The sequence below is a fragment of the Lissotriton vulgaris genome, chromosome 1_1 (genome assembly GCF_964263255.1).
Source record: "Lissotriton vulgaris chromosome 1_1, aLisVul1.2, whole genome shotgun sequence".
Taxonomy (NCBI): domain Eukaryota; kingdom Metazoa; phylum Chordata; class Amphibia; order Caudata; family Salamandridae; genus Lissotriton; species Lissotriton vulgaris.
Window position 1 is genome coordinate 5,345,622 of NC_141685.1, and position 15,665 is coordinate 5,361,286.

General features: G+C 42.5%; 1 protein-coding gene across 1 annotated transcript in view; it reads left to right on the top strand.

Annotated features, from left to right (window-relative positions):
• Positions 1-1,127: 1,127 nt before the first annotated feature.
• LOC147736935 (uncharacterized) overlaps positions 1,128-15,665 on the top strand; it is a 115,108-nt gene continuing 100,570 nt past the window's right edge. Inside the window, exon 1 of the mRNA XM_086918104.1 lies at positions 1,128-2,820. Within this exon, the coding sequence (XP_086774230.1) occupies positions 1,128-2,820 (1,693 nt within the window). The remainder of the gene's footprint in view (positions 2,821-15,665) is intronic.

The following is a 15,665-nucleotide window of genomic DNA, read 5'->3' on the forward strand; positions in this document are numbered from 1 at the left end:
GTGTGCTGCACTGTGCAACACGCATACAAAGTGGGAAAAGCTTTCTCTCATGTCTAGGCATAGTATTTTGTACAGGAAGTGTGTCCTTCCTGTACAAAACCTATGCTGGACTCACACACACACAGCCTAGTGCTCTGGTGCTAAGGTTTGTGCATGACGCAGGGCCACTGTGATCAGTGACGGCGCAAGGGAAAGAGAAGGTGAGAGCCATATCTTTGAAAATAGGGTGCTCTCCTGGGCCTTCTCTGTCACGCATTGCAACCTCCGGGAGGAGAGGGGGAGGGCTGCACTGCATTGTGTGGAGATTTGGTAAATCTCCCCTGAAATGTCTATTACAACAAGTTAAAAATTGTGAATTCTCATTCAATTATGTTTCAATTTAGTAATTTTAAATATCTTTACATCCAACAGAAAACAAGCCTTGAATGTATGAAATGACCATCAATAATGAAGCGAAGGCTGTAAATCTTCAATAATAGTAGAAATAATGAGCCACAGTATTCAGGAAAACATCAGCGCAGTCGGCGACAGGGGAACCTGCACACAAACTGACAGATCCCGGATGAAGCATCAAGGGCAGTTCAGTGATTGTAAGAGTCTGAACTGTGTACCTCCACGCCACAAGACAAAGAAATAACTTTAGGAAAATTAAGGCAACAACAATAACAAACCCCCTCCTGTATAAACAAGTGTCCAACACCAGCTTTGATCATCGGATCGGTATGATGTGATTACCACAGTGCTCTGTTTTGTCAAATGATGACAAGCCATCACTCCGTGCTCTAGGTGTATTGTAAACTCTTTCTGGCCAAACCACAGTAACCAGAGAAGAGCACAACAGAACGGAGCCAGACTATTGACGGGTAAAGGAAAGAGGAGTTCTTGTATCTACAATACAACAGACTGTCCCAATCTGCAGCGGCCAAAAGGAAGATACATCTTTACCCGCATGCGTACATAGCCATAATCCAATCTAAAGGCACAATCGCCTACGAAGACACCTTCTACGTATTAGGAGTGTGGCAAATATCTGGTGGCTATTGCATTTGATTGTTAAAACAGAACAAACATGCAAAATACTGCACACATATAAAGTGTGTGAGAAAAACACAAGTGCTTTATCAGCCATGTTAGCCCATGAGGAAATACAGTTATGGGATGTAGACAAATATATACCCGACCCACAGACACTAAAAAAGACAGAAAAATCACACACATGCAGCAAGAGCTTTAGTTTGTCATCACTACTCAAGATTCATCAGCACACGTCCACAAGGGAAAAGCCATTCAAGTGCAGTGAATGTGCAAAGTGCTTTAGTCAGTTATCAAAGCTACAAAGACATCAGCGAATACACACGGGGGAAAAACCATTCAAGTGCAATGAATGTGTAAAGTGCTTTAGTGAGTTATCATACCTTCGAAGACATCAGCGAACACACACAGGGGAAAAGCCATTTAAATGCAGTGAATGTGCGAAGAGCTTTAGTCGATTATCATACCTACAAAGTCATCAGCGAACACACACGGGGGAAAAACCATTCACGTGCAGTGAATGTGCAAAGTGCTTTAGTCAGTTATCAAGCCTGCAAAGTCATCAGCGAACACACACGGGGGAAAAACCATTCAAGTGCAATGAATGTGTAAAGTGCTTTAGTGAGTTATCAAGCCTTCAAAGACATCAGCGAACACACACAGGGGAAAAGCCATTCAAGTGCAGTGAATGTGAAAAGAGCTTTATTCAGTTATCACACCTTCAAAGACATCAGCGAACACACACAGGGGAAAAGCCATTCAAGTGCAGTGAATGTGCAAAGTGCTTTAGTGAGTTATCACACCTTCAAAGTCATCAGCGAACACACACGGGGGAAAAAGCATTCAAGTGCAATGAATGTGAAAAGTGCTTTAGTCAGTTATCAAGCCTGCAAAGTCATCAGCGAACACACACGAGGGAAAAACCATTCAAGTGCAATGAATGTGTAAAGTGCTTTAGTGAGTTATCATACCTTCGAAGACATCAGCGAACACACACAGGGGAAAAGCCATTCAAGTGCAGTGAATGTGAAAAGAGCTTTATTCAGTTATCACACCTTCAAAGACATCAGCGAACACACACAGGGGAAAAGCCATTTAAATGCAGTGAATGTGCGAAGAGCTTTAGTCGATTATCACACCCACAAAGTCATCAGCGAACACACATGGGGGAAAAACCATTCAAGTGCAATGAATGTGAAAAGCGCTTTAGTGAGTTATCATACCTTCGAAGACATCTGCGAACACACACAGGGGAAAAGCCATTTAAATGCAGTGAATGTGCGAAGAGCTTTAATCAATTATCACACCTACAAAGTCATCAGCGAACACACACGGGGGAAAAACCATTCAAGTGTAATGAATGTGTAAAGTGCTTTAGTGAGTTATCACACCTTCGAAGACATCAGCGAACACACACAGGGGAAAAGCCATTCACGTGCAGTGAATGTGAAAAGCGCTTTAGTCAGTTATCACACCTTCAAAGTCATCAACGAACACACACAGGGGAAAAGCCATTCAAGTGCAGTGAATGTGTAAAGTGCTTTAGTGAGTTATCACACCTTCAAAGTCATCAGCGAACACACACAGGGGAAAAACCTTTCACGTGCAGTGAATGTGCAAAGTGCTTTAGTCACTTATCAACCCTTCAAATACATCAGCGAACACACACAGGGGAAAAGCCATTTAAATGCAGTGAATGTGTGAAGAGCTTTAGTCAGTTATCAGACCTACAAAGTCATCAGCGAACACACACGGGGGAAAAACCCTATCAATGTAGTGAATGTGACAGTAGTTTTCGCGGCTCTTCAGCATTAAGGTATCATCTGCATACTCACACAGGAGAAAAGCCACTCAAGTGCAATGAATGTGGAAAGAGCTTTAGTCGACGATTAGAGCTACAAAGTCATCAGCGAACACACAGGGGGAAAAAATAGAAGGGCACTGAAAGTGTGAAGGGCTTTTGTCACTTTTCGATCCCACACTGCCCTCAGTGAATACACTGCTTCAATTAACTCACATGGAAATAATCCTAGAGATGTAGAGATTCCGGAAAGAACTTAAGAACATCAAAAATAATATTGACCCATCTGAGGACATAGAAAAGAGCAGATCAGTGCAGTTATTGTGAGAGGAATGAATTACGGAATTACGGAAAAAGATAAAATTCAAATAATGTGGGACAATGAAATACCAGATGATAGAAGACCCAACTAGCAGGAAAGAAGAAAAACAGATACCAGTGTTTGCAGAATTATAAAAGTGTTTGATTCCAGTGATTGTTCACTTCCGTACACACAGCAAAGTGACATGATGCACCAGGATACACAGTGGGAGCTGAACACAATGTGGATTAAAAGAAAAGAATCATTCTTGATTTTTATTTGATGAAGAAGAGATACAAAGAAAAACATTCAATCACACCTGACCCCACTACCTGTAAAAGCAACACTGAACAATACTGGGACTAACAGCGGTATTTTCAGCTAACTTGTCGGATTAGTGATAAAACCTATAAACCCAGCACACCCAGAGTGGACATGTTGTCAAGGCTCTGGAGATGGAAGCTTCATTGGTAAAATGCATGTATTACTATTATCAAATGCTACTGCAGTGTATGTAATGAACTAAAGCGAAGCACAGGTGTTCAAGAGATAACCTATTTTTAGATATAAAAGAGCACATACCTAGTTTTTAACACCATCGTTGCAATGCAGATTTCCCCCGTGTGCTGAAAATTATTGATTCCCATTGTTCATGACGAGCTCAGCTCGTCATGAGTGTACGAGAGGTGTACCTCATGACAAACTGAGCTCGTCATGAGCATCGAAGGGGTTAAGTAACGTTTGCTGCATCTTTTACACACTGTTATCGGTTGATGGATCAGTTTGCGCCTCGCATCTTATAACTAAGTGCGACCAGTGGCTCCTCTCCGACTTGGCTCTCCCTATTCATTTTGTGACTTGCCAAACTCTACTTTGTACCAGAATTGAGATTGAGCCATTGTAAGCAGTAGACTCTGTTTGAAGAATGTGGTGAAATAGCAAAATCCCACATCAAAAGTATATATGTGCCAGGACAATCCGAGGCACTCCCAGCAACTCGTCTTCCACACTGATTGTCCCTTGGTCTCAAATGTTCAGAAGGATTCGTTGTATGATTGCCAGAAGTGGCAGTGACATTAATGAAGCTAACGCTAACAGGAGTGTGTGGGAGCTAGAGCGGGAGAGAGATAAAGAGAGCGAGAGAGACAAAGCAAGCGGGTGAAAAAGAGAGAAATGGAAGGAGGGGGAACGTCTCGTTATTTGTACTCACCTAATAATAGAAGAAGCAGCCGAATACATGTCAATTTGTGACATCACCAGACAAACTAGCTGAACACCTGTGAATTTATATGTTTATTTTTAATACCTATAGACCCATGTCATGCCAATAAACGGGGCACAAGGAAGGAAAATAGTGAAGGAGCCCAATTTCCACGTGAAAGGTTGATGGCCTGTTTTAAAAACAAAAACAAGAAACATAAAATAATGTAAAAATAAGTTTTTGGTTTCAGTTTTTATACATCTTGGGTTTTTCCCACTATTAGTTTGTAACTAAACTTGGAAATGACTGAAAGTGTAAATATTTTTAAACAGATATGTGGAACTTGGAAACGACATTTTTAGCAAATAAATAAAATATGCTTTTAATTTGCGCTTGTTTCCTGACAATATTCTTTATCCAGCCCCTAAGCCCAAAGTGTTTCACATTTACAGTGTATTAAGCAATAGAAGGGATCATTTTGTCAAGTTCTCTGTTCCTCTCTTGTGCCACTCACACAAACAAACACTCAGAGGCCTGTGTCTGCAGTGCTAGGGCAAAAAGTAACAATTATCAGTCGCAAGCTAAGGAGCTAGCTGGAACTTAGTCAGTTTTTAAAAAAAGATATTAGTGGGGGGACCCTTTCAAACTGTGGCTACCCCCGACTTGTGCCGTGCTGGTAAAGTAATAGTGAATTTGAGTAATTTATGATGAAATGAAAGAGAAGAAGGGAGCGAGTTGCAGGATATATTAAAGAAAATGAAAAAAAGAGACAAGACTTTACCCTGTTCTGTGTACAAGCACTTTACGTAAACAAGTTGTGCTGTGCGTTGTGAACAGGCTGTCACCCCCTTTGTATGTAAATGAGCTTCTGTGACCAGACACCCCAGGCTCCCATCTCTTCTAGCACGAATGATAATGTGAGCACTGTAAGGTATCAAGATAGTGCTTCCAATGGATATTGGAAGCATCCCCTGGCGCTCCGCTCGAAGGTAATTCAAATCAATTCAAAAGAAAGTTCATACAAGATTTTGTTTTAAAAAAATTCTTATTTTGTGTTCATAAGTTCAAATTATAGACCATTATCCATTCGTTTATAAAGTTCATTGAGTAAGGTCAAAATCAAAACAACACGTTTTCAAGTCCGATGCATTTCGGGCTGATTTGATCTTCATCTGGGACAATAGCTAGAAGCAAGACAGAAAATACTATTCAAATCGCTGTACCTCATACAATCTATTTATCAATGCGAATACATTTCACGTCATGTGTAAAATAAAATAAAAGTGTGCTCAAAAAACGTTGTGCTCTCCCTTAATGTGCATGCAAGCAGAACTTAGTGAGAATCGTAATAACTCACGTGTTCTTTGTATCTATTCTACCTGCTCGAACGTTGGTTACAATGCTGGAGAGTAAACATAAATATTGTTAAGTATCCAATTTATACCTAACTTTTAACGCAAAAAAACTAAACCATGGCAGGTTATAAACTTACTTATTATACGCGAAGCGTCTCTTGTGTTTTTGAACATGTTGTCAATTTCGCGTCTGGCGCGAAACGGCCTGAAATCGACGGCTACTCGCGTCGGATATAAGATATCTATGAGGTCCCTGCTTTATGTATGGAGCAACGTAATTGGTTGAAGTGCCGATCATGTGATCAGGAATCAACCAATCAACTTTAAGTGTTACGGTGCATATGGCTTGCAAAAACAAAGTATATCATTTGTGTCAATAAAGTTGCAGTATTGCAGAAGTAATATCAAAACACATGTAACATTTAAATCAAATAAACAAACAAGGTAAATAAGCAACATATATGGCAAAATGCGATGTGCAGATCGGCCACCAGTTAATTCCAACAGGAGAATGAGATTATATCAGTTCTTGTGGATGGGTCATTTTACAAATAACATGCAAATTCAATGCGGTCATTGAGACCGCTCGGTTTGCTGGAATTAAGTAAGTAAATCCAATGGTTCTCTCTTTGTAATAGAAAGCGGTTATTGTCTCTGCCTTCTATTTTCTCGATGGTTTCCAATACCACTTATTGAAGTTGAGAAATGTTGTGGTTAGCTTCAGCAAAATGAGTCGCTATTGACGATTTGACGTTCCTGGTTCTTATGTTTGACTTGTGTTCATTAAGTCTGATTTTTATTTTACGCTCGGTCTTTCCGACATATACCTTGCCACATGGGCATTTGAGCATATAGATCAGGTTGGAAGTATTGCAGGTTGCATTAACTTTCAATTTGATCTCATGTCCCTTCATTGGGTGAACTATTTGATTGCCTCTTATAATGTTATTGCAGTTACCGCATTGTAGACAGGGACGAGTTCCACGATATTGTTTGGGATCCTCTGTAGTATTTTTCAGCATTTCTCCAAAATTTTTGTTTCTGGTAAAAGCAAAAATGGGAGGATTATCGAAGGCCTGTTTGAAGTCTGGTTCTGCCTTTAGAATATTCCAGTGACTCCTAATTATTTTCTTGAAGCTAAAACTCGCGGTGGAGTATTTAGACACCACTGTCATTCTGTCTTGTTGAGGTTTGTGTCTAATGGAAAGTAAATCTGTTCTTCGCAGATTCTGTACTTTGTTCTCTGCTTCTTTAATAAGAGACTCTGGGTAACCTCTAGCACAAAATCTTTCTCCCATTTAACTGATGGTTACTTTTGCTTTGGCTGCATTTGATGTGATTCGTTTCACCCGCATCATTTGAGATAGAGGTAAGTGTCTTTTCAAAGGTTCTTGATGGAAACTTAAATAGTTAAGGGTGTTGTTCCGGTCGGTGTTTTTCCGATACATTTCAGTTTCGATTTTGCCTTCTAGTAAGTTCACTCGTACGTCTAGGAAAGTAATAGACTTTGTAGAAATTTCCCAAGTAAATTGGATCCTCTCTTCCTTCTATTTAGTTCTGTTAATGCCTGTTCTAGTGAATCACTCGAGTTTTTCCATAAAAATAAAAATATCGTCAATATAGCGTACAAACATCTTGAGATTGTCTGTCCGAAGTGGATCTGTCAGAATGTGTTGTGTTTCATATGATTTCATGAAGAGATTCGCATATACCGGTGCTGCGCTATTGCCCATGCTAATTCCAATGAGTTGCTTGTACCAGGTATTCTCGTATTTGAAGTAGCTATGGTATAAAGTGAAAATGGTCAGTTCCATGAGAAAGGTTTGTAATTGGGGATCATAGTCAGTTGTGAGTATGGCTTCTTCCATGGCTTTGATGCCCAATCCATGCAGAATAGAAGTATATAGTGGTTTGACGTCAGCTGTACAAAGTATCAATTGTTCTTGATTATTGAGTTCCAGAGCATTTAACTTTGATAAAAAGTCGGTGGTGTCACGAATATATGTTACCATGCGTTGTACCGTGGGTTGCATTAGTCGGTCAATAAACTGGCCAATCGGTTTGTGTAAGCTGTTTCTTGTTGAAACGATTGGGCGTGTACGCCCAAAGACGCAGAAATCACCCTTACACCCCCTACACAGACACTTCTTCCTCAGGAAGTGACATGTATAATAAACCACCTTCTAATAGAACGCAACCCACCAAGAAGGGACCCATCAACCTTCAAAGCGAACAACACAGAGAAGGAACACCATCAACTTCTAATACCTCAAATGTTTCGGAAGTACCTTTTTTAGAACAAGGCCCACTAGAAACCGAAGACTCAGGAGGGGAAAAAGAAGGACCACACACGAGAAGTGTGACCAGCAAGGAGAAGGAGAAGAAAAAACAAATGAACAAAAACAATTAGTTATCAATATCTCAGATTATAGGCTAAAAGAAGAAGAGCTTAAATTACTCCAAAAAGGAACATCTTTTGTTCCAACTACTCGAACCAACGCTTTAGAATTGGAGATTAGTTTTTTTAAACTAATGCGAAAACTAAGACTGTGTCACTTCTTTGACAACATTGCAACAAAACCCACGACACAAGAACCAGATCAACTCAGAGGCCTAAGACCCAAAAGTACCTTCATAGCTCCTATCAGCCATAAGACACTCAATCTTTTTGAAACACTGGTCAGACAAGATCTTTCAAAAATGAACTGCCAAAAGAAATGCCGCAACAATGTCCTAACAAGGATCTTGGTATCCTAAAAAGACTTTCAACCAACAAGGATATTGTATGCACCAAAGCTGACAAGGGTGGCGGTTTAGTCATCATGAACGCCACCATGTATAAACAAAAAATTCAAGAACACATTAGCGACAACAACACTTACGCACCTTGTGGTATTGGGTTCCCAAGGCCTACATGCTCCGTAGATAACCCACTTACACTGAAAGAACTGTTGGCACGGAAACTGAAAAGTACAAAGAACAAGTTTATTAAGACCCCATGGGGTGGTGGTACATTCCTACAGCACCCTTCGGTAATGCAAGAAGTATCACACCGAACGTTGGTGTGATTCGATCTTTTATACAGTTTACAGGTAATAAAAAGATAGGCGGTACAAAGTTACAGAGCTTTATGTACATATATGGTCATTTTTGCAACACAGCCAACTCATGGGAGGGGTTACAACCCCCCTGGTCAGTTTGGCGGCAGATTCCTGAGGGACGACTGGTCAGTTGATACTGCGCATGTGTGGGCTTGACCGTTACTAAAAATAGCCTGTTGCTGGGCAAACTCAAGTGGTCAGTGGCACGGACAACGGACTAAAGGGCATGCTGGCCACGAGGCCGCTCATGATCTAAGATGGCCGCCGTAACATACAAGATGGCGTTTTCTAATATAGCCAAGTTAAGGAAAATAATGTGTAGCAAAGCCAAACGCTAACCCAGCCATCGTCAAATTACGACAGACGACCCTTTTAGCGTTTAGCTGAAGCTACCTCATAATGGACATAATCAGGGTGTTCATCTCCAATATCAATTAACATTATTTGAGCCACTTCTTTATGAAGCATCATTTTGTTTTGAGCAAGAGCTCGCCGTGATGGAATGCAAGCTGATAAACACATAGAACATAAGGCTGGGCCACATTGTATACACAAGCATATAGAGAACAGTATCCCAACAATGATACATAAAATTGTTAACAGTTTCCAACCCCAAGCTGTAAGCGTTGACCAGAACCATCCTGAAAGAGTCCAAATTCCATTATCTGGGTGTATTTCGGCAGCTATTTTGTGCAACTTCGAAATGGCATCATAAACAGATGGCGAGTTATCAGGTACATATACACAGCAGCTGCTTCCGATAATTCTACATGCCCCCCCACGGTCAGCTAGAACCACATCTAGAACCATTCTGTTCTGAAGCGTAACAATCCTAGAAATCTGGAGTTCTTCAGTAATATTCCCTAGTGCAATAGCAGTATCATTAGCTACAGCCTCAACAACACGGGTCAATCGTCGTATTTTCCGACTATTCAAAGCAGCCCCCACAAAGGAAAACAATCCCAAATTGAAGTCCACATATTGTTGCAAAGCAGTATCAGTCTGGTCGATGTCGTCTAGAACAACAGTACGTTTAACGCGATTCAACACGAAGTCGTGATAAAGTACATAGTCATTATGATACATTGGTGGGGCAATGAATACAGGGGGCAATACAAAAGATACGTAACAAGTGCCTAACCATCCCAATGGGAGCTGATGATAACCCTTTGTTCCACAGATAAAATAAGTATTACGAGATGCCACAAACGATATGCCATTCGGGCTGTCAAATGTGAGTGTAGTGTTGCATTCACTTTTTCCAACCGGGATTGTACCTTTATTACGTATACACAAATCAGCTTTAGTTGCAATAACATTAATAACATGTGAACTGGATACGTTAATGTTCCTTTGGTTGCTGTAAATACAGGGTGCAGATGCATTGTCGGGGCGGTATTCCTCCCATTCAAATCGAGTACCCTCAGCTCGTGGATACCCATCCCGATCATGGTAGCAAATTTTATTCAAACGAAAAAGCACCCCCCCTTTCGTTGGCCATCGCAAAGTGAATAGAAGAGTGTACCAGGCATTACAGGATCCATTATGTGAAAACGGGAGTGGAATGAGTGGAGTTCCCCCTTTCTTCTGATGACCAGGCAACATCCCACACACCCAACAATTGGACGTATTGGTCATGTTATGAGTATGATGCAGAATCTGAATAAAACTGTTGTTCAAATAAGTCTGTCGGTGTCGTTCTTCATGGTATGGTAAGGTGAAGTAGAAATGTTCAGATGGAGCCGGGGTACTCGGCAGCAAATGTTCACGTGCAGGTACCACGAGTTCAACTACCCAAGCTATCACTGCTATTACCACAATTGTCAAGACGAATAAGATGGCACCAAGTATTCTTTTATCTCGTGATGCAGTGGACGCCATAGTTCAAAGAGTTCACAAAGTCTCAAATAATTCGAAAAGTTCACAAAGTCTCAAATGTACATATATATATACCTAAAAAAGAAAAATACGGTGCTGAGCTCCGAGGTAGCCGCAGTTTTCTTCTCCGGGGTCAAGACGGGTGTCGCTACTCTTGGCAGAACTGATCCCCCCCCCCTTGAGATTCCCGGTCTCCGTTTTACAAACCCCAGAGCGGTAACCAACCAGTCTCGAAAACCAAAAAATCTTCTTATCGTGGCCGCAGATCGTAACGCTGTTGTCCAGAAACAGTGTGGTCCGGGAAGGCTCCCTCGACTTCGGCCGACGTCACAACTGGGCTCTTTTCTTTATCCAGAATCTCCTTGTAGTCAGTCAACACGGCAGGATTCACCAGGTCCGGAGAGACACGCCGGCAGTGAGTTGAGTGTATCCACCGATTTCTGTTGGTCACCCGTATAGCTGTTCGGGTAGCCAGGAGGACCTGCTCGGGGCCACGCCACCTCGGTTCCAGGCTGTTCGCCCTCTCAAACGACTTCAACATCACAAATTCACCAGGACGAAGATTGTGAGCCTCTCCAGTAGAATTGTCAGGGAGCGCTTCTCGAACCTGTTGATGAATAGAAAGCAAATCATTTGTTAATCGTGCCAAATAGTCGTTCATCATTATACAAGGCACATCATGTATCAATCGCGGCTTAGGCACTCCCCAAATATTCATAGGCCTTCCGAACACCACTTCATATGGTCTGAGGCCTGTTCGAGAGTGGGGCACTGATCTGAGAGAGAGCAATGCTAGCGGTAAAGCATCCGGCCACTTCAATGACGTGGATGCGACAATCTTAGCTAGTTTTAGCTTCAACGTAGCGTTGTACCGCTCAACAAGACCTGCTGACTGAGGGTGGAACACAGCAGGAAACTTCTGCTGGATCCCTAAACCCTTCAGCACATACTCCACAATTTTCCCGACAAAGTGAGGCCCATTATCGCTCCACAAAAATTTGCAAACTCCGAAGCGAGGAAAATACTCCTTAAGCAACACCTTAGCTGTTGTCAAAGCTGTATTATCTTTCGTGGGGAAGGCCTCAACCCATTTGCTAAAAGCACATACCACCACTAAGACATACTTAAGGTTGTTGCAACGCTCAAGCTGGATATAATCCATTTGGAGTATCTCGAATGGTGCAGAAGGTGGAACGAACCCTCCTTTCGGAGTATGAGTCCCTTTTGCAGGATTTTACTGTAAACATATCAGACAGGTCTGCACTACTCTCTTGGCTGTATTGGCAATCTCGGGATGCTCCCAAACTCGTGATAACAATCGAGTGATCGCAAGAGCTCCCACATGTGCTAATCCGTGAGTCACCTGAACCATCGCCTGCAAGTAAGCTGCAGGCAATTTCCATCTCTCCATATCCTTACTTCTCCAACAACCCTCATCATCTAGCACCCCATCTGCTGCCCATGCCGCAAGTTCTGATTCAGTAGCTGATTTCTGAATATCTAATATCTCTGCTCTAGCATCATACCATCGCTCCGCCTGTGATTGTGTCACGTACATGGGGGAGTCAGTTCGAGACATAGCCGTTTGTCTCGCTATGCTGTCTGCAAAAGCATTTCCTTGACCCACTTTATCAGTGATCTTTTTGTGGGCACTGCATTTAATAATCGCTACTTTCTTTGGACAAAGCAACGCGTTTAGGAGATCACGCACTAGTTCTCCGTGCATGATGTGTACTCCATGAGAAGTCAAAAACCCACGTTCTCTCCAGAGTAGCCCAAAGTCATGCGCTACTCCGAAGGTGTACCGGCTGTCTGTGTATATGTTCACACATAGGCCAGCACTCAATTCACAGGCTCTTGTCAAGGCTATCAGCTCTGCTGCTTGAGCCGATTTCTGTGGTATTCTAGCTGATTCTACCACTGTCTTGAGTGTCGTGATCGCGTATGCTGCGGAAGTCGTACCATCTGGCAGCCTCAAACACGATCCATCAACCCACAGTTCCCCATCCACATCTGGAAGTGGCATATCCTGTAAGTCGACACGACCCTTTGTCTGTTCCTCGGTCAGGAAAACACAATCATGATGTTTTTCTTCCTGGCCCTCCTCAACCGGATAGGGCAATAAAGTGGCAGGGTTCAGGGTAGCACATCTTTTCAGTGTGATATGTGGCGCCAAAAGTGTAAGCTCATATCCTGTCAAACGTGCACTCGTGAGATACTGGGTTTTCGTCTGATTCAACAGGGCATCAACTGCATGGGGAACTAACACCAACAATTTGTGTGATAAAACTATTCCCTCACTCTGTCGTATAGCTACCGCTGTTGCTGCAACTGCTCGAAAACACCCAGGTAACCCTCGTGCTACAGGGTCAAGAACTGCCGAAAAGTATGCGCATGGCCTTTGTTTGTCCCCGTGTGCTTGCACTAACACTGATAACGCGCACCCATCTTTCTCGTGCACGTACAACGTGAAAATCTTCGCATAGTCTGGTGTACCTAATACGGGTGCAGAACAAAGGGCTTGTCTCAATTGTTCAAAGGCATTTTGACATTCATCTGTCCATTCAAGGGGCATTGGTGTGGTTTTGGACAGTAAAGCTAACAAAGGTTTGATAATATGTGAAAACCCCATGATCCACTGTCTACAGAAGGACGTTAATCCTATAAAAGCACGTACATCTCTCTGTGTGCGAGGGACTGGTGTATCTAAAATCGCCTGGATTCGATCTGATGTTAATGCACGCCCCTCCTTAGACAAAAGATGACCGAGGTAGGTCACCTTGGGTCTACAGTATTGGAGCTTCTTCTTCGAGACTTTATGATTATGCTGAGCTAAAAAGGAAAGCAAAGCAAGCGTACTCTCCTCACATTGTGCATAAGTGTCAGCAGCCAACAAAATGTCGTCGACATACTGAATAAGGGCAACTCCAGATTGCAACTGAAAGGAGTCAAGCTCTCTTTTCAAAGCCTGGCTATAGATACTCGGACTCTCTGTGTAACCTTGAGGAACACGACAAAATCTATACGATTTATTATTTAACGTAAAGCCAAACAAATATCTGCTGTCAGGATGAACAGGGATAGAAAAGAACGCATTTTTCAAGTCAATAACACTAAATGTTGTTGCCGTTGGTGGCACCAGTGTAAGCAATGTTGTGATGTCAGACACCACCGGATATTGGGGAATAACAATTTTGTTAATTTCTCTCAAATCAATAATAAAACGATAGACTTTGTCGTCAGTATCTTTCTTAAGGATCGGGAGAATAGGACTGTTACAAACATTATAGGGAACCTCCTCCACCACTCCTGCAGTGATCAAATCTTGGACAATCCGTGTCAGGGCAATTTCACCTTCCCTGGAAATCTTATACTGTGGCACACGTGGAAAAGAGACTCCCTTCTTTACAGTAATTTGAATAGGTGGAATACGCATCTCTCCCACATCCGTGTCTGAGGTCGCCCATAGCGTATGCGGGAGAGAGGCCAAGGCTGCAGTGTCTTGTATAGTACAAAACCTGTCCGATTCAGGGTAATTGTCATTCAAAATAACCTGCACTCCCTCGGGAGCGCAGCGTATAGTTGCTCGGAAGTATTTAAGCAAGTCGATGCCCAAGATGTTATCTGGTGTATGGGGAGATAGCAAAAATTGACCAAAACTGAAAAATTTATCAAGACAAAGTGCAAGAGGCTTTGATAATGGGCTGGGAGTGGGTGTGCCGTCAAACCCAATACATGTAATCATATCGCCAGACAGGGGAGCCCTCGGAACCAAATTTTTAGACAAAGCGCTACGAGTAGCCCCTGTGTCGACTAGAAACTGATCAGTAGAACCCAAGATGCCCGCTGATACATATGGACCACTCTGATCTACTGGCACTTCAACTGATTCCGTACACCATCCTACGCAATCCTATGCATGTACATAATCCTGATGCTCCGCATTCTCGCCTTCCGATATCTGATACTGGTTCCATCTATCAAAGGTGTTACGCTCATCCTGGCCACGGCCCCTCTCCTCAAACCTGCTATGATCACCTCCACTACCTCTCGTCCCCGAATAACTTCCCCTCGACCGTCCACCTCCACGACCACGCTGACTACGTTGCTCACGAAGAACTGGGCAATCATCAGCCCAATGCCCAAACTCCTTACAATAGGCACATTGATCCTCCGCTATATCCGTGCGCCCGTACGACACATTACCCCCTCCTCGTCTGCCTCTATCATTCCCTCTAGATTGCGTTCCCCGAACCTGCGCCAACATCACCTTCGTTTTCAATTCCTTCGCTTTCTTATCAACACTTTCCTTAGCCTCCAATTCCTGTCGCTCATAATACTGAGCCATAGTTAACAAAGAAGCAGGGGTCGCCGTGGCCCAGGAACTTTCACTCGATTTTAATCGTTTTGCAATTTCCGGTAGGAGATTAGCCACATACTTATCTACTAACAAATGCCTACCCGTATCGTCTGTTAACGATTGACCACTGTAATCGTGAAACGCCTCTTCGAAGCGTGTAAAGAAATCTGAAACCGTTTCATCTGACTTTTGTTTACACAAAGCTAACATGGTCCAATCAATCTTTTTGGAAGGAACAAGCGTTTTTAATTTAATCAAAATAGCCGCCGGGAGATTTAGAATCAACTCACACGGCTTGCATGCAGGTTCCCTATCTAAATCAGCTGCATTTATTTCTTTCCATGTTCCCCCAAGTATTGTTTCATCATTATTTTTACGAATTAGTCTCCACATGTCAGGCAGAAGAATTAACCCAAAAAACAAATCTATATCAACCAGAGTCATGACACAGGACGAAATAGCCCCTTCAACCCCTTCATAAAATGCTGCCGGGTTTTTGCGAAGGTCAGGTAAAGAATTTTTCAGCGCCATAACATCCGCTCTATTCCAAGGCGTATACACCCAATTATATATAAAATATCCCTTCGCATCCTTTGACATTTTATCATCATCTGTACCCTCCCCTTTAGGCGGAAC